The sequence below is a fragment of the Notamacropus eugenii genome, chromosome 5 (genome assembly GCF_028372415.1).
Source record: "Notamacropus eugenii isolate mMacEug1 chromosome 5, mMacEug1.pri_v2, whole genome shotgun sequence".
Classification (NCBI taxonomy): Eukaryota; Metazoa; Chordata; class Mammalia; order Diprotodontia; family Macropodidae; genus Notamacropus; species Notamacropus eugenii.
In genome coordinates, this window is record NC_092876.1 from 236,421,173 (window position 1) to 236,445,173 (window position 24,001).

The following is a 24,001-nucleotide window of genomic DNA, read 5'->3' on the forward strand; positions in this document are numbered from 1 at the left end:
GCTTACTCTCATCACATTTGGCTTAAGGAGGGAATAACACGCTCACTCAATTTGGTATGAAAATCTATCTTACACTCCCGGAAAGAAGGGGAGAAGTGCGGTGTGGGGGGGATGATAGAAGGGAGGGCAAATGGGAGGAGGGAGTAAACACTTTTGGGGAGGGACAGGGTCAAAAGAGAGAATAGAATAAATGGGGGACAGGATGGGATGGAGGGAAATATAGTTAGTCTTACACAGCATGAATATTATAGAAGTCTTTTGTAAAACTACATATAGATATAGATATAGATATAGATATAGATATAGCCTATACTGAACTGCTGCTGTCTCAGTGGGGATGGGTAGGGAGGGAGGAAGGAAGAGAAGATGGAACTCAAAGTACTAGGAACGAACATTGAGAATTGTTTTTGCATAACTAGGAAATAAGAAATATAGGTAATGAGGTATAGAAATCTATCTTGCCCTACAAGAAAAGAGAGAAGATGGGGATAAGGGAAGGGAGGGGTGTGATAGAAGGGAGGGCATGCTGAGGGAGGGGGTAATCAGAATGCAAGGCATTATGGGGTGGGGGAGGGGACAGATGAGGAGAAAATTTGGAACTCAAAATCTTGTGGAAATGAATGTTGAAAACTAAAAATAAATAAATAAACTTTTTTAAAAAGAAAGAAAGTAAAAGAAAAAAAGAAAAAACACACACTTGGAAGTTGCAGGGTCAGGTCCTTAAATTCTCTAACATACTGCACTGCAATAACAACAATATTTTACTCCGGATCAAAGTATTTTTTTCTTTCATATGCAAACAAATGTATTTTGCTGGCCTTTTTTAAAAAAAAGTATTTCAGTAATATATGTGAACTGTTATGTTCCCATAGAGTCACAAGAATTTAGAGAAGTGTAAAATCACTTTGGGTAATGACATTAAAGGAACTCTTCACTCAGTTTCACTAATAAGCCTTCAAGGGCATACATTTGATATGGTAGAGAGGAAGAAGAAAAAAAAATGGAAAGATGGGAAATAAAAAATATGGAGCACAGAAACAAAGAAAGAAGAAAAAAATGACTTGATATAAAGGGTTAGAAAAAGCCCAAAATGTTAAAGAATCAAAAGTACTGTTCCAACTAAAAGGAAAAAAAATGTAAATTCCAAATCAAACTTAAATGTTTCCAATTAATTTCTACAGTGGTAGATAAATGACTCAATGTCTAGATTTTACCATCAATAGAACAAACAGAATGAAGGTATTTGAAAAAACAAAACCATTTACCTTGGAGGTTTGTGATATTGGCACAAAAAGTCAAATCTATCATCTGGTACTGGTACTCGACTCTCATTAGGATCAATAGTGCAGAATGGGAAGTTTTCTGCAGCTGCCTGGCTCTTGGTTAGGACATTGAAGAATGTAGATTTCCTAAAAACAGAATTAAAATATACTTTAAAACAAACTGTTTTCCTGACACATATACAAAATCCTCTTACTGAAATGTAAATATAACCCATGAGAAAGGAAAAAATAACCTGCTAAAGTGAAGGGGAAAATCACAGTTTTACTAAGAAATGGAAAATTCATTTATAACATACACATTCACCAAGGTTATATATATGTATAGTACATTTGCAAATCCATTATTCAGAACTCAGAGCATGCTTGCCCATCAAAACAATGTATAAACATAAAATGTGGATGGATGATAATATAATAGCATCTACCTTCCAAGATCAAATGAAGATCAAATTAGATTGTATTTGCAAAGCACTTGCTATTAGCACATAAATAAGCACTTAATAAATACTTGTTCATTCCCTGCCCATTCCCCCCCCCATAAAAAGTAATTAGGTTCCCAAGTAATATTACAAAAAACTACTTAATCTACATTGTGTGTTCCAAGGTGGGTCTAACTCAGGTGAGTCCCCTGGTAGGCTAGATTCTTACAAACACAAATTTACTTAACTACAGCAGAAGGATATTTAACAAGGCATTGAGAACCCCTTGAGTTGATTCAGCTGAGCAAAGCTTCCATTAAGATCTGCCAGCCAAGCATCTGAGAGCCCTCTCTGGCTCCTCTTGGCTGCTTTGTGTTCAGGAGATGAGGAAATAATCCCCTGAGCCAACCAAGACTCTAGGAATAGCTCAATACATTTTAAAGGAAAACCAGCTTAACTTGCATGGGGAGAGGTGTTAGGATATTGTTCCTACCACACTGGACTTTAACTACATAGCACTAAATAATACTATTTCAAGTACACTAGATAAGAGAAGCACCTCTCTACCTTCGAATAACATGAAGTACCTCTCTATTTATATAAGAGAATCCACCTGTATAGGTTAGTGTCATTTCCCAGGTGCTTTAGGTGAGTGAAAAAAGGGCAGGTACACACTCAGAAAATAAAAATTTGCAACTCAAGCAACTGCCTATCTAAATGTATGGTGAATTGATAAGCTGAGTTGTGCCAGTAATGTCTCCTGTTAGAATTAAGTGAAGAAAACAACTGGTAAAATTAAGGGACACTCAACTATGAATAAAGCACATACACAGATTATCCAAAGCAATTTTGTTTGTTACTGATTCTAACTTCATATTGCTGCCCATGTTCTTTTCTGGCTATGTCTTTTTGAATTAGTTGCTTTTTGTCTAATGTATGGCAACTCAATCTAACTGACAAGGCAAAATTTAATTCAATAAATATTGTCTCCCCCCAAAGAATAATATAATGATTTCTAGACCAAAACATATTTGACATCAAGATCATATACACTCCTAATTACCTCCACTTCTGTAGATAATGAGGGCTAACTAAAACCCACTTTGCTTCAGAATGTTTTTAGCACTTCTATGGAATGAAAACTTCCTTATACATGACCATTTCATATATAAAGTTAGGAGTTGAGTTATTTGGTCAGTTTGAAGTGTGAAGTTTTAAGATAGAAAACACTGAAGTTTGTTGCTTAATGGATTGACAGTCAGTCAATAAACATTATTTAAGCAGCTGTGCTCAGTGCTAGGGATACAAACATGAAAAATAGAGCTCCTGCCCTCAAGGAGCTTACAATCCAATAGTAGAAGACACCACACAAAAGGAAGGTAAAACCATCGAGAGACTAAGAGGGAGAAAGAGACATCCAGCAGGCATGACAGAGGAATCCAAAGAGGTCCAAAAGGGTGTGGCCAGTGGGAAATGAAGGCTCTCCCCTTAAATGGAGGTTTTTGGAGCTCACAGCTCTTCCCTCCAATCAGGGGGCAGAGGGTACTGATGAGGTATGAGTGCCAAAGCTGGCTGGATCTCACAATATGATGAAATTTCTCAATGATGAGGTTCATGGGGGCATAATGGAGAAGTATTAACAAGTATAATAGAAAGCAGCCAGTGGAAAATGAAAAGATGACTGGACTGGGCCCCTTCCATAAATAGAGGTTTTGGAGTCCATGGATCTATCCCCCAATGAGAGGAGCTGAGGACACTAATAGAACTATCTCACAACTTGCTTTCAAAAATTTTCATAAAAACTATTATTACTAATTTTATCCTCACATTCCAAGCACAGTCAATGGAGTAGAATCACAGAATTTCAGGAGAGAGGGCTAGAGATCCAAAAAGTGAGATATGTCCCAACACCTAGAAACAAGAAAGCAAGTACTTATTAAGTGTTTTTATAAAAAAATCTAAAGGCCATTTATGGAATAAACGGCTAAAAGACATTTTCCAGAAGTATGCCAGCCTACAATGTGGAGTCTAAATGACAAAATTGTTGAATAATTAAGCCATCATGAAAACAGAAAAATTAAAGAGTAATTTTGAGGAAACCACTGCTTTAAAACAGAGAGAAAAGTTTGGCCTGTTTTATGAAATAAGTGACCTCAGCAGGTTGTAGGGACATAGTAAAAAGTGACCCAATACAAATCAGCTATTTATAAATAAGACAGAAGAAGGAGTTAATTAAGACTTTTTATTATAACTAACAGTTTAATGTCGTTAATTTTTACAACACCAGTATGTACACATGCCATGGTTTTGTTTGTTTCTATCAGAACTGTGATTCTGTTGCTCAAATATTGCTATAATTCATCAAGCATGAATATTAAAAAATAATAAGTCAAGTCAAAAAAGCATTTATTAAGCATAGTATGTTCCAGGGACTGTGCTTAATAGTGGGAATATAAATAAAGATAAAAAATAGTTCTTACTCTTAAAGAGCTCACATTCTAGTGAATACTATTTTCAAAATAAATTATCAAGTTCAAAACAGGACAATTAGTTTCTAAGCATAAAAGTACATAACAATCCAAAGCTCTTTCTATATGCAATCAACAAAGTGAAGCAATAACATGCAAATTAACTGCTTGATCTAAAAGAATTCTGTTCTGTTTCAAAGTAATCAATGCAAAAAGAATATATGTAAATTCTGATTTAAAAAAATAAAAAAGGAAAATTATCTGGCTCAGGAAATCTGCAAATATAGGCTTCACTAGACTATAGGAGGTGGATTGCATGTGGCTTCTATTATGGCTTTTAAACTCAAGAGAAAACAGATTAATGGTTAAGATACATCTAAACTTGGGAAAACTAAGTTTAACTAAATAAAGTGACTTATTATCAACACTACTGATTAGTCTGCAGGGGAAGTGGTATACATATGTGTGTGGGAAAGACAGAGACAGAAGAGAAGTGAGAGGGAGGAAGGGAGAGCAAGGGAGACATGGGTAGGGAAGAGTGTAAGAGACTGACCAGATAAGGCATTTTAGTCACGAAGTAATTTATAACATGATCTAGAAATCCATAAAGTTAGAATGCAATTGAAGTAAACTCAGATAGTAACATTTCTAAACTTTAAGAAATGGCATCATTAAAAATAAAACAAAAAAGGAAAACTATCAGCACTATTGATCACATCAACAACAAAACTAACAGAAACCATATGATTTTATCAATAGATGCAGAAAAAGCTTTTGACAAAATACAACACCCTTTCCTACTGAAAATACTGGAGAGCACAGGAATAAATGGAGCCTTCCATAAAATAATAAGCAATATCTACCTAAAATCATCAGAAAGCATTGTATGTAATGGGGATAAGCTAGATCCATTTCCAGTAAAATCAGGGGTGAAACAAAGATGTCCATTATCACCACTGTTATGCAATGTGGTACTAGAAATATTAGCTTTATCACTGAGAGAAGCAAAAGAAAATGAAGGAATTAGAATAGGCAAAGAAGAAACTAAGTTATCACTCTGCAGATTGATATAATGATGTACTTAGAGAATTCCAGAGAATCAAGTAAAAAAACTATAATAATAGTTGAAATAATAAACAACTTTGGCAAAGTTGCAGGTTACAACATAAACCCACAAAAATCATCTGCATTTCTATATATTACTAACAAAGCCCAACAGCAAGAGATAGAAAGAGAAATCCCATTTAAGGCTATGGTAGACACTATAAAATATCTGGGAGTCTACCTGCCAAAACAAACCCAGGGACCGTATGAACACAATTACAAAACATTTTTCACACAAATAAAGTCAGATCTAAGTAAATGGAAAAACATCAGTTGCTCGTGGGTAGGCCAAGCTAATATAATAAAAATGACAATTCTACCTAAATTAATTTACATAATCAGTGCCATAGCAATCAAACTACCAGAAAAATATTTTCTAGAGCTAGAAAAAATATCAAAATTCATCTGGAAGAACAAAAGGTCCAGAATATCAAGGGAATTAATGAAAAGAAATGCTAGGGAAGGTGACCTAGCCCTACCAGATCTCAAATTGTATTATAAAGCAGCAATCACCAAAAGCACTTGGTACTGGCTAAGAAACAGAGGGGCAGACCAGTGGCACAGGTTAGGTACTCAAGACACAGTAGGCAATGAATATAGCAATCTACCGTTTGATAAACCCAAGGACCCCAGCTTCTGGGATAAGAACTCACTGTTTGACAAAAATTGCTGGGAAAACTGGATAACAGTGTGGCAGAAACTGGCACAGATCAATGCCTGACACAGTACACAAGAATAAAGTCCAAATGGATACATGATCCAGGTGTAAACACTGATATTATAAACAAATTAGGGGAGCAAGGAATAGTGTATTTGTCAGACTTATGGAGAATGGAAAAATTTACGACCAAACAAGAACATTATGAAGTGCAAAATGGATAATTCTGATTACATTAAATTGAAAAGTTTCTGCACAAACAAACCCAATGCACCAAGATTAGGAGGGAAGCAGAAAACTAGGAAAGAATTTTTGTAACTAGTGTCTGTGATAAAGGCCTCATTTCTAAAATATATAGACATCTGAGTCAAATGTACAAGAATACAAATCATTTCCCAATTGATAAATGGTCAAAGGATATGAACAGGCAGTTCTGAGAGGAAGAAATTAAAGCTATCTATAGTTATGTGAAAAAAATGCTCTAAATCACTATTGATTAGAGAGATGCAAATTAAAATAACTCTGAGGTACCCATCACACCTACCAGACAAAACAGAAAGAGGATAAATGTTGGAGAAGATGTGGAAGAGTTGGAAGACTAAGTCATTGTTGGTGAGACTGTGAGCTAATCCAACCATTCTGGAGAGCAATTTGGAACTATACCCAAAGGGCTACAATATTGCTTCTCGGACTGCATCCCAAAGAAATCATAAAAATTAGAAAGAGCTCCACATGTGCAAAAATATTTACAGCAGCTCTCTTTGCAGCAGCCAAGAACTGGAAATCAAGGGGATGCCCATCAACTGGGGAATGACTGAACAAGTTGTGGTATATGAATGTAATGGAATACTATTGTGCTACAAGAAATGATGAACAGGAAGACTTCAGAGGGGCCTGGAAAGACTTATAAGAACTGATGCTTAGTGAAAGAAGCAAAATCAGATTATTGTACACAGTAACAACCACAGAGTATGAGGAATTTTTCTGGTAGACTTAGCCCTTCACAGCAATGCAAGGACCTAAAACATTCCCAAAGAACTCTGGAGGCAAAATGCCTTCCACATCCAGAGAAAGAATTATGGAATTGGAACACAGAATGAAGCAGAATATTTTCTCTTGTGTTATGTTTTGTTTTCTTTGGGTTTTTCTCATGGTTTCTCACATTCATTTTAATTCTTATATGCAACATGACTAATGTGAAAATATGATTAATAAGAATGTATGTGTAGAACTCATATAAGACTGCATGCCATCTCGAGGAGGGAGTGGAGAGGGAAGGGATGAAAATCTAACACTTATGGAAGTGATTGTAGAAAACTGAAAACAAATAAATTAATTTAAAAAAAGACTGAAATAAAATAAAACAAAAAACTTGTAATTGGCAAATGCTGAACTCTCCTCAATTAGAACCTGTGCTCTTGAGGTGAAAATTAAATGCTAAAAACAGTGATAAAAGAGCTATTAGTGGCGGATCTTTTTATTGATTTTTTAAAGTTTCCATATTTGCAGTGTGTATAAGATCATAGAATTTGTAGAGTTCTAAAGGACCTTTACTAGTTCAATCTTTTCTTTTTTCTATTGAAGAAATTAAGGTCAAGAAAGAGGTTAAGTATCTTGATCAAAGTCATATAAGAGAGTAAGTAGTAGAAATAGGATTTCAACCCAGGTGCTCTGATTCCACATCCAGACCTATCTCCACCACCAGACCTCAATGTTCCATCTATTTTCCCCAGTCCTACAACCATGTACTATAAAAAAATCAAGACCACAATAACACAAAAACTTTTTAGAAAAGATCAATTAAGTAATTAACTTTTATATAATGTTCTGCTTTATTACTTCTGATCTGGAAAGTCAAGATTAAAAGAGTCAAAACAGGAAACAGCAGTTCATTCCTATCCAAAGACAGTTAATGAAAATTTAAGGTTAAGCAGGAAGTAAATTTTTTAAGGGGGGAAGTAGAAGAGTGGGGGATATCGAGGAAATAAGTATGCTAAAGGACTTTTTAAAAGTAGTCAGATAAGAATGTACCCTAGAAGAGAGAAATAGACATCCAAGTATTCTTATCACATCACCTTTTTCCACAGGTGTTAATAAGCTCTAGGCAAGAGATCTGCCATATGTGCCAAAAGACTTTTCCTCTAGATATTCTTTCATCTTTATAATCTGCTATTGTTTCTTGATCTTCACAAACTACCCCTTTAATAAATATATTCTTAAATTTTGCCAGAATCAAAGCCACACCCAGTACACCTGACCTATAATGGACAATCTCCATTCTTTCATTTTAGAACGCTGTCATTCTCTGATCCTATGGTCCTTCTCCCTTGCTCAAAGATACAGTTGGTCTGTCAAAGTAGTTTCATCAAGGCCAGGTAGGTATTCACTTACTATCTTCCTACTAATTTTTGAAATCCACTCCCACAGTTTTCTATCCCCAATTTCCCACAAAAACTATCCATTTTTCTGTCTATTCCTTTTCATTCCCAGATCATTCTTCTGCCCCCTCATCCCCGAAGAAAACCTCTGCAGAACTGAGCTGGGCCAACTTAGTTTTACTCCATTCTCCCTAAACCCCAATCCTATCCCTATTTAATTTTTTTTAAATACCTATACTTTCTCAGAAGAACTGTAAACTAGTAATAACAAAAAGAATGTTCCAAAGCACTAATAAGAGAAATGCAAGTAAAAACAAACCTATGATTTTACTTCATACCCAAAAATTTGCAAAGGTGACAAAAAATGGGAATAGTCAATATGGGTTGAGGAAAAAAAAAATCAATCAATCAATAAACACTTATTACATGCTTACTTTATGCCAAGTATTGATAGGTATACTAATGTGTTGGTAGCACAATTAGTATAACCACTTTGGAAAGCCACAAGGAATTATACAAATGTGAATAAAATAAAATAAAATGTTCCTACCCCTTTAACTAAAAGATTTCATTATTAGGCAAAAAGTCCAAAGAAGTCATTGATAACAGAGCCCCACTGATAAAAACAAAACATTTAGAACAGTACTTTTCTATACTACAAAGAACTAGAAACATAGTAAATACTCAATGGTTAAGGAATGAACCCAAAGAAGCATGGAAAGATCTAAATGAACAGACAGAGATAGGCAGAGCCAAACTTTATACACACAGAGACACACAGGACTACAATATAAATGGAAAGAAAGAATAACCACAAATCAATCAAAAGTAAATGTTGCAAAATTAAAAATAATAAGCATGGCCCAAAAGAATATAAGAATACACCTGCTTTGCACAAGTGGAATATCCAAGGGCATGGAATATTACATATGTTATCAGATTTTTTGCTGCATTAATTGGTTGATTTTTTTCTAGTCTTTTTCTTTTGTTTCTTGAAAACATATTCCTCGTTATATAGGATGGCTCTTTGGAAGGAAGAAAAAGAGAAATACTAGGGGAAATTTGGCTGATGTAAAAACAAAAAAAAAAAATTTAAAGAAAATAAATTTAAAATCTACACTCCCAAGTAATAAGAGCAACAAGAAAAAGGGCTAGCAAACTGTATAACCTTTGATCCAGCAATACCACTACTAACAGGTCTCTATCCCAAAGAGATTATTAAAAAAAAGAAAAAGGACCCACATGTACAAAAATATTTATAACAGCTCTTTTTGTGGTGGGTGGATATTGAGGAAATGCCCATCAATTAGGGAATGGCTAAACAAGTTGTGGCGTATGAATGCAATGGAATACTACTGTGCTATAAGAAATGATCAGCAGGCAGGTTTCAGAAAAACCTAGAAAAACTTAAATGAACTGATGCCAAGATAGTAACAGTGACACTATGTGCAATGATCAAATATGATTGACTTAGCTCTTCTCACCAATACAATGATCCAAGACAATTTCAAAAGACTCATGATAGAAAATGCTATCCACATACAGAGAAAAAACTGATGTAGTCTGAATGCTGATAGACGAATATTGGGGGCTGAGAGGGAGGGGGTGGGTGGTCCATGGTCTTTCCCTTTTGCTCTGTTTCTTCTTTCACAACATGACTAATGTGGAAATGTGCTTTAGACAATGACATACGTATAACCTATACTGCTTGGCGTCTTGGGAAAGGGAGAGGGGTGGGAAGGAGGAAGAAAAATTTGAACTCAAAATCTTTCCAAAGTTGAATGCTGAAAATTGTCTTTAAATGTAATTGGAAAAAATTAAACATTAAATAGTTTTTTAAAAAAGAAAGACTAGATATTTTTTCAAGTTCCCACCAACTCTCAAAAAAATCCCTAAAAGCAGAACTATACACCAGAGGCACAGTAATTATAGCTGAATCTGTAAGTTTCAATGGATATAACCTGGAAGTTTTCCTAATAAATATAGGAGTTTCAAAACAAGGCAGAACAAGGGGTTGGAGCAAAGATGGCGGAATAGAAAGACAAACCTGTACACTTAGAAGTACTGCCTAGCAGCAGTGAGGGCCTAGCTGAGGGTGCATTAACATAAATTTATAATAGACACAGTCAGAATGGTTGAGTGATTTTCTCCACCATCATTCAGAATGCAGCACTTGTAAAGGAGCAAAGGTGGCAAATAGTGAGAGTGATTTGAAGCTAAGGTTTGACTGAATGCACTCAGTGACATGATAAGGATATGCCAGGGATTCAAGAGAGGAAGACAGTACAGAATTGAACTGGTTCTCCAAGAAGTAGAAAATAGGAGACAGAATGAGTATGAGGAGATGGCCTGATGGAGAATTGAGGGGTCAAGGTATTGAAGGTCACAGTGTGAACAAAGGAAAAGGAGATATGAAAAGTCAATAGATTATGGTCAAAAAGTTGGATTTGGGGAATTCTTGAACATGGAAGTGGTATATTGATGGCAAGACTTTTCTGTCACAAACAGCTCCTTAAAGAAATATTGAACAACTAAAATAACCAGAAGAATATTCAGTGCTCACGGCTGAGAAGGAAGAAAATAAGCATTTATAATACACCTACTATATTGCCAGGATCTATGTTAAGCACCTTACAAATATTACCTCACTGAAACCTCACAGAACCCTAGAAAGTAGATACAGTTATTATTCCCATTTTACAACTGAGTAAAGTGAGGCAGACAGAGGTTAAGTCATTTGCCCAGAGCCACATACCTAAGTAAGAGTCTGAAAACAAATTCCTACTTAGGTCTTCCTGACTCCAGGCCTGGCACTCCATTCTACTGTGCCATCTACTGGGGAGTAAGGTGTAAGAAGCCTGGAAACTTTGGAAGGAACCAGACTATAAAATACTTTGAATGTCAATCAAGCACAATTTAATGTTGGTTCTAAAGGTAACAGGAATCACTAGCAAGACCAACCAGCAGGCTATTCCAATAGACAACAATGAAATGATGAGGGCCAGCACCTGGAAGCTTTCAGCATCATAAGTGAGAAAGGGAACATGCTAAAGATGTAAGAAGACAGAAACTCAAGAACATGGAAACCAATTGGATATGCAGAATGAAAGAGAACGAGTAGAGGATGAGATGAGTCTGGATGACTGGGTGGATGGTGGTACCCTCAACAATAATAGGAAAATTACAAAGAAAGGAAAGTTTAGGTGAAAAAGATAATGAGTTCAGCTTTAGACATTTAGACATAGAGTTTAAGATGTCTACAGGATATCCAGTTTGATATGTCTAAAAGGCAGTAGGAGATGCAAATCTGAAAGCTGGGAGGAAAAGTCACACTTCCAGATCTCCAATTATATAAAGCAGCATTTACACAAAACTGTTTGGCATTTTTTAACAGAAAGAGAAAGAGATCAAAGAGAACCGACTAGATGAGGCAAATTCAAAAACAATGGGACTAAAAAACTAGTGTTCAATTAACCCAAAACTATAAAATACTTAGAAAATGATGCCCTAAGGGGCAGAGCCAAGATGGCGGAGCAGAAGGATGGACCTGTAGAAGCTCCCCCACCACAGCCCATAAAATACCTATAAAAAAAGACTCTAAACAAATTCTAGAGCACCAGAAGCCACAAAACAACAGAGTGAAAGAGATTTCCAGCCCAAGGCAGCCTGGAAGGCAGACAGGAAAGTTCTATCACACTAGGCATGGAGCGCAGCGCAGCCTGGCCTTAGCCGCGAGGCAAGGACAGGACTGGAACAGGCTTCAGGGTGCACAGAATCCCTGGCAGCAGCTATGGTTCCCAGTTCCCTCAACCCATAAATGCCAGAGATAGCTTCAAAGGTCAGTGAGAAAGCTCTTTCACCTGCATGAGAAGGGAACACAGTTTGGACCCAGCAGCCTCAGGTCAGCAGCAGTTGGTGCTGCACAGCATCCATTTTAGAAGCCTTCAACCTAAAGTCTCAAGGGGAATCAAGCACATGATATGGATCTCAGCCCTGAGTGGGTTTCTTGGGGTAAGGAGCAGTGCTAGCCAGCCTAGTGGAGCTAGTGGAGGCTCTAGAGCAGGAATTGTACTAACAGATCCTGGGCAGAAAAGAGCGCTCCCAGACCACAGTACAGGCCAGGAGAGGAGTAAATTCCTCTCCCTTGACTGTGCTACTTTGGAGGAACTGAGAACTTACAAGTCCCCAGAGTATACCCTCCTCTTGACAAAGGATTCAAAAGTCAAGTAACTGGCTGGGAAAATGCCCAAAAAAGGGGAAAAAAAATTAGACTACAAAAGGCTACTTTCTTGGTGAACAGGTATTTTCTTCCATCCTTTTGGATGAGGAAGAACAATGCATACTATCAGAGGAAGACCTAAAAGTCAAGGTTTCTGCACTTAAAACCTCCAAAATAAATATGCAATGGTCTCAGGCCATGGAAGAGCTCAAACAGGATTTTGAAAATCAAGTAAGAGAGGTGGAGGAAAAATTGGGAAGAGAAATGAGAGCAATGCAAGAAAATTATGAAAAGCAAGTCAATAGCTTGCTAAAGGAGACCCAAAAAAATGCTGAAGAAAATAACATCTTTAAAAATAGGCTAACTCAATTGGCAAAAGAGGTCCAAAAACTCAACGTGGAGAAGAATGCTTTAAAAAGCAGAATTAACCCAATGGAAAAGGAGGTTCAAAAGCTCACTGAAGAAAATAGTTCTTAAAAATTACAATGGAGCAGATGGAAGCTAAAGACTTTATGAGAAACCAAGAAATTACAAAACAAAACCAAAAGACTGAAAAAATAGAAGACAATGTGAAATATCTCAGTGGAAAAACAACTGACCTAGAAAACAGATTTAAGAGAATTAAAAATTATGGGACTACCTGAAAGCCATGATCAAAATAAGAGCCTAAGACATCATCTTTCATGAAATTATCAAGGAAAACTGCCCTGAGATTCTAGAACCAGAGGGCAAAATAAATATTGAAAGAATCCACCGATCACCTCCTGAAAGAGATCCAAAAAGAGAAACTCCTATTCCTATATTGTAGCCAAATTTCAGAGTTTCCAGATAAAGTGAAAATATTGCAAGCAGGCAGAAAGCAACAATTCAAGTACTGTGGAAATACAATCAGGATTACACAAGCTCTAGCAGCTTCTACATTAAGGGATCACAGGGCTTGGAATATGATATTCCAGAAGTCAAAGGATTAAAACCAAGGATTAAAACCAAGAATCACCTACCCAGCAAAAATGAATATAATACTTCAAGCAAAAAAATGGTAATTCAATGAAATAGAAGACTTTCAAGCATTCTTAATGAAAAGACCAGAGGTGAATAGAAAATCTGATTTTCAAACACAAGAATCAAAAGAAGCATGAAAAGGTAAACAAGAAAGAGAAATCATAAGGGACTTACTAAAGTTGAACTGTTTACATTCCTACATGGGAAGATAGTATTTGTAACACTTGAAATTTCTCTCAGTATTTGGGCAATTGGAGGGATTATGTACATATATATATATATATATATATATATATATATATATATATATATATATATATAGCCAGAGAGTACAAGGTGTGTTGAATACGAAGGGATAATATCTAAAAAATAAAATTAAGGGGTGAGAGAAGAATATATTGAGAGGAAAAAGGGAGAAATGGAATGGGGCAAATTATTTCTCATAAAAGAGGCAAGAAAAAGTTTTTTCAGTGGAGGGGGAAGGAGGGAGGTGAGAGGGAAAAAGTGAAGCTTACTCTCATCACATCTGGCTTAAGGAAGGAATAACATGCACACTCAATTTGGTATGAAAATCTATCTTACACTACAGAAAAGTAGGGGAGAAGAGGATAACTGGGGTGGGGAGGATGACAGAAGGGAGGGCAAATGGGAGAAGGGAGTAATTAAGGGGCAAATGGGAGAAGGGAGTAATTAGAAGTAAACACTTTTGGGGAGGGGCAAAGTCAAAAGAGAGAACAGAAAAATGGGGGGGCAGGATAGAATGGAGGGAAATATAATTAAACAACATGACTATTATGGAAGTCTTTTGCAGAACTACATATATATGTATATATATATACATACATATATATGTATATATACATATATATATATATATATATATATATATATATATATATATATCCTATATTGAATTGCTTGTGTCCTCAGTGGGGATGGGTGGAGAGGGAGGAAGGGAGAGAAGCTGGAACTCAAAGTTTTAGGAATGAATGTTGAGAATTGTTTTTGCATGCAACTGGGAAATAAAAATACAGGTAATGGGGAATAGAAATCTATCTTACCCTACAAGAAAAGAGAAAAGATGGGGATAAGGGAAGGGAGGGGTGTGACAGAAGGGAGGACAGACTGGGGCAAGGGGTAATAGGATGCACGATGTTTTGGAGTGGGGGGGAGGGGAGAGATGAGGAGAAAATTTGGAACTCAAAATTTTGTGGAAATGAACGTTGAAAACCAAAAATAGATAAATAAACATTAAAAAAAAAAGAATGCCCTATGTTAAAGTTTTTTAACTGAAAGAAAACCAAAATCTAATACTATATCCCTAAATTAATTCAAAATAGATACACTACCTTAATGTTAACCATCATACCATTAAAAAATTAGAAATGAATCCACAGGGTAAAGAATTCCAACATGATAAATAGCATTGTGAATTGATATCAGAGAACTCTAACTCATACAACACCCTATCAGCTTCCAGTTCTTGCAGGACATACAAACTAGGTTCTTGTGAGTCAGGACGCACACAGCCAATTAATCTCCTATTGCAGGGACTCAAAAAAGCAGAAGAAATTGACTCTAACTCATGGTAGAGGTGCCCCCAACCCCAATATTCTAACTTCCTTTTAGGTCCCACTGAACAGCAGGCCCTTTGCCCCTACCTACCACTCACTACCGCCTCCACTCAATATCCTGATTTCTTCATATGTGCCTCACTGCTCACCAGAACAACACGTGTGTCCACAAACTCACAGTTCTCAAAGACACAGTAGCATGTCCATGAGATGGGATCCCAGCCACTGCTTCTAGCTAGCCACCGCCCCTGACCCATTCCTTATATTTCCCCCAGCAACAGCAGGTGTGTCGATGCACTCAACCACAACCAAATCCATCTAGTCTCAGAAAGGACCACAATAGTCAACCAATCAGAAAGCAGCACCACCACAATGCCCAAGCAAGATGTAGACTCCAAAACAACAGAAGGGACTTTCCTTAAGTAGGTACCTGAGCAGCAATAGCAAAAGCTGTTCTAAAGGTGAACTTGTGAAGAAGAGAGGCTTATTATAATATCATTATCATACATATATACTCCCCAAATGGGCTTTTCTGTATGCATTGTAGGTAATCACATGTACAGTTCCACTGTGGCCAGGACCCCTCCTCAATTACCTAATCCTTTAACAAACCCCTCCTGCCTTTCTAACATTCATAATTTCTGTTGTATAATTACATCTTTACTCTATTATCTTGCTTTCTCTGAAGCTGCTGGTTCCTCTTGGAACTTAGCCCGATTCATGAGAGGCATCAATCTCAATGAATGCCTATACTTGGATTAAAAGTGGTCTGACTGAATTCTTTGAGACAGTTCCACCACAACACATCATGAAACTGTAACATACTTATCCACATGGGAGGAATTACAGAGGAGAAATTGGACTTCCCTCAATCTAGGGTAGCCCCTAGGTTAAGGAATCCCAGGGCTAACAAGATTACTCAAGGCTAACAAATATTCACCCCCAAACTCTACCAAGCTTGCATCAACTGGCATATTCTAATTTAGCCCAGCTAGAAAAAGGAAAAATGGAAGGAACCAAGACAAGAGGTTAAACTACATGACTGGACTAGGTCAGAAACAGAGGCCTGAAGTCCAGCAGGAGTTAGCCCTACATTTCCAGATCTTAGGGACAGAACTGAAGCTGGTCGAAAATAAAGTCCCCAACATGGGAGGAGGCCAAAGCAGCCTTGTAGTACAGCCCTCAGAAATATCCACCAATGGGGGAAGGGTGAGAAAGTAAAAGAAAAACAGGAAGAAAAAAAGTTAAACCACCAAAGATTTCAAATAGAAAATTCAATAAAAGATGTAGAAAAATGGTATTAAACTCAAATAAAACAGATTTCTATGGGGGGGGGGGGGGGGGATTACCTAGAAAACCACAAATTAACATTATCTAGGTAGTACTATATTATTTATTTTGTTAAACATTTACCAATTACATTTTGATCTGGTGTGATGTAGAGCACCAGTATATTAAACAACAAAAGATATTAATATCAGAAATGAGAGTACTCAAACATAAAAACAACAAATTACAAACTTCTTTGACTATTACAAAAGAAAGGAAACTGAGGAAATGCCTGACTTTTAAAAAAAAAAAAAAAAGCAATGGAATCCCAAGAGTACACTGAACTACAACAGGATGTTCTACAAAGGTTCAAGAGAAATGGAAACCAAAAGAAAACAATTTGGAGAGGAAAAACAAAGGTCAGAAATTATAGCCATCACAGAAGAATTAGCAGAACAGGAAAAAAAAAATTATTTTACATTACCAAGCCTCCTCAAAGAATCAAAAGAGAATATAGTAGAAGAAAACAATACGCTGGAGTAAAGGACAAGCTAGAGCAAGACAATCAAATAGCAATAAGCTCAAATAACAGATGATTCCTTAATGATTTCAATTAGTTTCTTTTGCTGATTCCCTAAGATTTGCTAAGTAAACCATGTCATCAGCAAACAGAGATAGTTTTATTTCCTCTTTGACTACCTTTGTACCTTTAATTTCTTTCTCATCTTGCTGTCATTGGTAGCATTTCTATTATGGTTCAGTCATGGTCATGTCCAACTCTTCATGTCCCCATTTGGGTTTTCTCAGCAAAGATTCTGGATTGGTTTGCATTTCCTTCTCCAGCTCATTTCTATATCTATATCAAAGAATAGTAGGGAAGTTGTTGCCCTTAGCAAGGACCATATCATAGTCTCAGAATTTCAATATTTAAATGAAATAATATCAGGGAGAGTAAAGTATCCTTGCTTTATTCCTGTACTCACTAGGAATATCTTAAGAGTATTCCTATGGCAAATAATGCTTCCTTTTTATTTTAGAAAGATGCTTTTTATAATATAAAAATGTGCCTTCCTTTTTATACTATACATGGTTTTTAGAATAAATGAGTGCTCTACTTTCTCAAAGACCTTTTTTATCTTATCTTCTGAGATAATCATGTGATTTGGACTATCAAATAAACTCACCAAAAAAAAACCAAACAGCATTTCTATGTGATAATGATAAAATGTTCAGTCATTTCAGTTGTCTGACTCTTCAAGGCCCCATATGGGGTTTTCTTGGCAAAGATACTGGAATGGTTTGAAATTTCCTTCTCCAGTTCATTTTACAGATAAGGAAACTGAGGCAAATAGAGTTAAGTGACTTGCTCAGGGTCACAGTGCTACTCACTGTTTGAGGTCAAATTTTAACTTATAAAGATGAATCTTCCTGACTCCAGGTCCTGCGAAGTTCTTATCCACTGTGCCACCTAGCTACCCTCAATGATAAAATAAAAGTGCCAATGATAGAAACAGAGAAGTGCCAATAATAGAAAAGGAAATTTCATGCAAAATAAACTATAAAAGTAAATAAAATATTTAGGAGTCAATCTACCAAAGTACATGTAATGGTAATTTAAACGAGAAGATCTTTCCCATTCATTAATAGGCCCATGTGACCTACCCAGGTCACGTGGAAGCCTGGAGTCACTTGAGTCTGTGGAAGAAGGAGTTTGCCAAAGGGATGGAGCAGGAAAGGTAGAACAAGAAGAGGCAGAACTACAGCACAGTTGAGAGAAAACTGGACAGATTCTAGTCAGATCTAGGAAGGACGCAGGCAAGCAGCCAGCTCACTAGTATGAGTGAAAGAGGTTGTTTGTGATTTTGTTTAAGGTAACCTACTTGTGATTTGTTTAGTGGAGCTGGTTTGTGGGAAGCCTAGGAGGTGAAAAGTTTGGGGATAGTGCTGTCCTCTGCATTGTTACTGTGTATAGATTTTTGTTACTATGATGGATTTGACTTTCTGGTATCTGAATAAATGTTTTGGTTCCATCATCTTCCATGTGGACAGTCTGTTGTATTTCCCAATTCAGAATTGTGCCGGGAAATTCATGGACACCATAGGCACTGTGAACATTGCATTGGCACTACAGAACACAAAATATTTGTTCATTTGTATAGAATATTTGTTCCATATATTTATATTCTACAGTATCCTATAAAAACATATATAAATATCTGAATAGAATATTTGTATACATTTATGAAATGTTCTTAAAAAACTAAAACCCATGACAATATGATAAAAATCTGAATAGTAACAAAGTCAATTTATAGACTATGCTTAACAATACCTTATAGAGTTAGATAACATAATAACAAAATCTATACGAAAGAACAAAAGATCTAGTATATAAAGGGAAAAGATCTAGTATATAAGGAGAAATAATAAAAAAAGACAGGAATGGAAGGGGTATAGTATTCCCAAACATCAAAATATTTTATAAAAAGCATCATCACATGACACTTTTTAACAGAGAAGCAGAATAGGTACAGACTACCGAAAGGAGAGTCAGAAACAATGGAATTCAATAATCATTTGATAAACTGAATAAGTAAATACTAAACCTTTAAAAATAAAGCAAGTACAAAATAATGTTTCACAATTAATAGTATATAAATTCTCAACCAAATGAAGAATGAAGGAAACTGAAAAAGAAAAACAGATAACTGAGTATGAAACTGAAATGTTTCTGTACAATCGAAAATTTATGCACCTAGGATAAAAAGAAAAGTTGTTGAGTGGGAAAAATGTTTGCATCAAATTAGACAACTAACAGAAATTTAGGAAACCAAAAGCCATTCCCCAATAGATAAGTGACCAAGAAGATAAACAAACAGTTCTCAAAAGAATTGTAAACTATTAACTACCTTGTAAAAATATCTTTGAAGTCACTAATAGAAATACAAATCAAAACAACCCTGAGATTTCACCTCATGTCCAGTAAATTGACAAAAATGACAGAAGATATAAATGTCAATATGAGAGGAGTTAATAAGTAGATAGGGACACTAGTTCACTTTTGGTGGAGCTATGAAACAAAGTAATTATATTGTAAAACAATTTATAAATATATCAATAAAGTGATTAAAATGTTCATACCCTTTAACCAAGAGATTCCAAGAAAATACATATACTCCAAGAAGATCATTAATAAAAACAAAATTCCCATATACAACAAAACTTATAAAAGTACTTTCTGTGGTAGCAAAGACCTCTAAATCTACCAAAAGAGAAAAGATTAAAATCTGGAATGGATTTCCAGCAACTGGGAAATGGATCAACTTATGGAATAAAATGTGATAGAAAGTTATTGTGCAGTCAAAAATAATGAAAGAGATGGTTTCAGGGAAACCTAGAAAGATTTAATGAACTGATGCAGAATGAAGCCACCAGAACCAAAAGAACAATTTATAAAATGACAACAATATTAAAGACAAACACCTCTGAAAGACTTAGGAACTCTGATTAGTGTAATGAAAAACCATATTTTCAGAGTTCTCAGATTAAAATATCCTTTAACTACGGACAGAAAGAAAACATTAATATTGGGGAGGGGAGGAGAGAGGCACCACAGGAAATCCAGACTATATTTTAAAATATCTTTTCCTTGTTCAAAATATAAAGGTTACCTAAAACTATCTTTAGATGAAGTCATGTTAGAAGAGGCAGGAGACTGACAGTATCAACATCTCTCTAAGCTAGAAAGTCTTGGATATTAAGCTAAATAAAACTGTTTCTGGATGATTTGAACCTAAAAATGCTGAGTATAGTATTAGCAGTAATATTTTTTCTTCAATGGGACCCAACAATTCCATTTAATAGATGTCCCATGGAAATAAAACAAATATTTAATATTACAAAATATTCATAGCAACATCCCAAGGCAACAAATAATTTGAAACAAAGTAGGTGCAAATCAATTGGAAATGGCTGAAAAAATTATGCTACACAAATTAGTAGAATATTGCTGGACAGTAAGAAATCACAAACATAGAAAATTAAACACTAGAACATTTGTATAAACTGATATGGTCTGAAATAAGCAGAACTAAGAGCACATTTATGTACACACACATACATATATATATATTCATGACCATTTTTCGTTGTCAGGAGACAATTCAAATGATGAAGAAGTTGGATGTGACAGATGGACAAGCCATCAATAAAACATTATTAAAACAAAAATAAAGAATGGTTAGCACATAAAAATCAAAGCAGTCACTGCTTAAAAAAAAACACTCAACTAGGAACAGGTCTTGCAGACAAATCTCATTTCCTTTTTCTGACAAGAAAACTAGACCAATAGATAAAGGTAATATTACAGATAAAGCATAGTTAAATTTCAGCAAAGTCATTTGACAGAGCTTCTCCTGCCATCCTTATAAAAAAGAAGGACATAGGCTAGATGATAACACAGTTAAGATTTGGAAATGGCTGAATGACTGGACTCAAAGTGTTCATGCTGTTCTTGTTCATTCATATCTGACTCTTTGTGGTCCCAGGGATCATAGCATGCCAGGCTGGTCTATTCTCCACTACCTCTCAAAGTCTGTCCAACCTGTGACAAAATACAATCTGCATTTTACGAAAATAACTGAATGGAAAATGGATAGGAGTGGGGAAATACCTTTTTTTTCGGTCTTTCTTTGTATCCCTAGCACTTGGCAGAGTGCCTAGCACATATGAGGAGTTTGATAAACTCTCACTGACTGATATATGTATACCTGAGTGACAATAAGGATAGTGGAACGTTGCAGATGTCAGACTATTTCTACATACTGGTTACTTTTGCTGAACTTTTTTTCTTCATCTGTTGTTATTCATCAATATAAGAATAACTCTCCTACAAAGGGCAAGAAAGGAATACAACAGGAATATAGAAGTGTAAAACTAAAGATATGAATAAAAATTTTTCTTTTAAAAAATTGGCAACCTTTTAGAATGTACTTTCACTTAAACAGTGGAGTTGGAAGTCAGACTACAAGGGACAGAGAAGTGAATAGCAGGTGAGGAAATAGAGAAGGATAGAAAGTTTCTTCCAACAGTATGGATTTGAATGGAAAGAAAGAGTTAGGACAATATCTTGAAGAGATAGCAGGGTCAAGAGAAGGCTACTGCAAAATAGAGGAGTTTGGGGTTATATTCATAGGTACACAGGAGTTGGTGGATAAAAGACTAAAGTGGGGGAAATGATAAGTAGGGCAAGCTCCCAAAAAAAAAGGAGAAAGAAAAAGGCCCAAAAAAATGTTAATCTTGGCAAAGACAAGAGCAAAAAAAGAGAGAATGTTGCATGATGCAGAGATACTTTCAATGGAGCCGGAAAAAGCCATAAAATCATACGGACTGGATTAACTAAAAATTTACATTATCTAATCTCAACTGGCCACATATATTTTACTCTCCAACTGACTTTCTTTTTTAAGCAACACTGAATTATCTACATCAAAGGAAAAGCAAATTGCACATAATAGAGATTCTTGGTATCGTACTACAATTCTCATCATCTGCTCAGTATTATATACAGGAATGGGAGGCAAGGGAATAAGCAGTCATATAATACCTACTGTGTGGCTCCATCAGCACTGAGTAGTTGTGATGTACCATAGGTTTTTGGTCCATAAATAGCTTTCAAGGAATCATAAAAGCGCTTTAGATTGTTACTATCAGCTAAAAACTGAATTTCATCTGCCATCTTCTTACTGAGCCAGGAATCCTGCATCTCTCTAAGCTTTGCTTGTACTTTGTTTTTGATGAAATTAAATGCTGCTTTCTTAGAGGTGGATGAACTATCCTGCTGGTAAATCCTGTGGAGTTCTCATTTTTCATTTAGCAGCTTCTGAATTTCACCATCATTTTCATCAAACCAGTCTATACACCAAATCTCTGAAAGCTGCCCACTCCTTTTCTAACCCACTGTTGCCAACTGTGTGTTGGCTCAACTTTCCCTCCAAGTTGGCAACAAACTGTTCCCACTCAGAGAAGAGCTCTAATTTGTTGATATTAATTCTCCTGGTAGTCATTTTGCCTTTGGGGCAGCACTTCTGATGAATGTGAATATTTAGCTTAGAAAGGATAATTCTATGATCAGTCCAGCACTCTGCACCATACATTCCCTTTGTCACTCTCACATCTTTTCTATCTCCTCTCCTTACAATCACATAGTCTATTAGATGTTAATGTTTGCTGCGAGAATGCATCCATGAAGTTTTATTGCATTTAGGTAAACGGAAAATAGTATTGGTGTTGAGAAGGTCAAGCAATGTGCAAGTCTTCAGCAGTAAATGACCACTGCTGTTGTTTCCAACTCCATTCCTCCCTAGGACTCCCTGCCAAGTCTGGTAGTCTGAGCCTACACTAGCATTAAAGTCACCCAGAATGATAGCTTGTTCTCTTTTGGCACATTGATGATAAGCTTCTCTACATCTTCAAAAATGTTTTCTTTGACCTCATCAGGGTTCGTAATGGTGGGAGCTTAGGAACTGATGATGGTGGCATGGAGTTTTCCTGCAAGTGGCAAACACATTGTCATGAGACTGTCATTCATTCCTTTTGGCAGGCATATCAGCTTGCTGACTAGATTAGTTTTGATTGCAAAACCTACATCAGTTTTCACTGTATACTAGAACCATGCTAAGTGCTTTTTTACAAATATTACCTCATTTGATCAAATGGCCACCCAACTTGGTGCTTAAATTCAGACTATTTTTTTATCTGAAATTTGGTAAACTCAATGAGTGTATAACACAGTTTAAAAACCAATTTTTTAACTCCAATTTAGTCTGTATTGCCCTGAATCATTAAAATAGCACAATTTCAAACTAAAGGAATGAATTCTTATTCATAGGTAACCAGTTATTTTAAAACAGACCAGTTACACTGAAGTATTCCACCCCCCCCCCGATGTTAGACAGACTCCTAAGAGCTAGAATCCTGCAAACTATTTAATATAGTTATATGAAGACATCACTGCAATATCCACTGGAGTATTCAAGTTCATGTAAGACTGCTATCAACACCTCAAATAGTGAAAATGTCTCAGCTTCAAAGCTTCAATTGTGCTGGGGAAAGAGTAAGATAGAGAGGTGGGGCCAAGATGGCAGAGTAGAAGCAGGGACCTGCTAGAGCTCTCCCCCCAAACCCCCAAAAATCCTGTAAAAAATGATTCTAAACAAATTCTAGAGTAGCAGAAGCCACAAAATTACAGACTGAAGCAAATTTCTAGCCTAAGAAAATCTAGAAGATGGACAGAAAAGGTCTATCACACCAGGCTGGGAGCAGAGCACAATTCTCAGCGCAGACAAGTTGGAACAGACCTTGAAGGACTGAATCGCTGGTGGCTGTTCTTTTCTGGTCTCCAGACTTCTCAACTCACAAATGCTAAAGTCAGCTTCAAAGGTCAGGGGAAGGCTCTCTCAACCAGTTGAGAGAGGAATGTGGTCTGGCTCTAGCCCCAGCCCCAGCCTGGCCCCAACCCCAACTCCAGGGTAGCAGCAGCCACTGCTGAAGCTGAAGCTGCTTCTGGAGCTCTCCACATAACAAAGAGCTCAAAAGCAAAGTAATTGACTGGGAAAATAAGCAAAAG

General features: G+C 36.2%; 1 protein-coding gene across 1 annotated transcript in view; it reads right to left on the reverse strand.

Moving 5' to 3' along the window:
* The window catches only part of OLA1 (Obg like ATPase 1), a 260,413-nt gene that overhangs the window by 221,973 nt on the left and 14,439 nt on the right, over window positions 1-24,001 (reverse strand). The window contains exon 3 of the mRNA XM_072612356.1: window positions 1,266-1,409. Within this exon, the coding sequence (XP_072468457.1) occupies window positions 1,266-1,409 (144 nt within the window). The remainder of the gene's footprint in view (window positions 1-1,265; window positions 1,410-24,001) is intronic.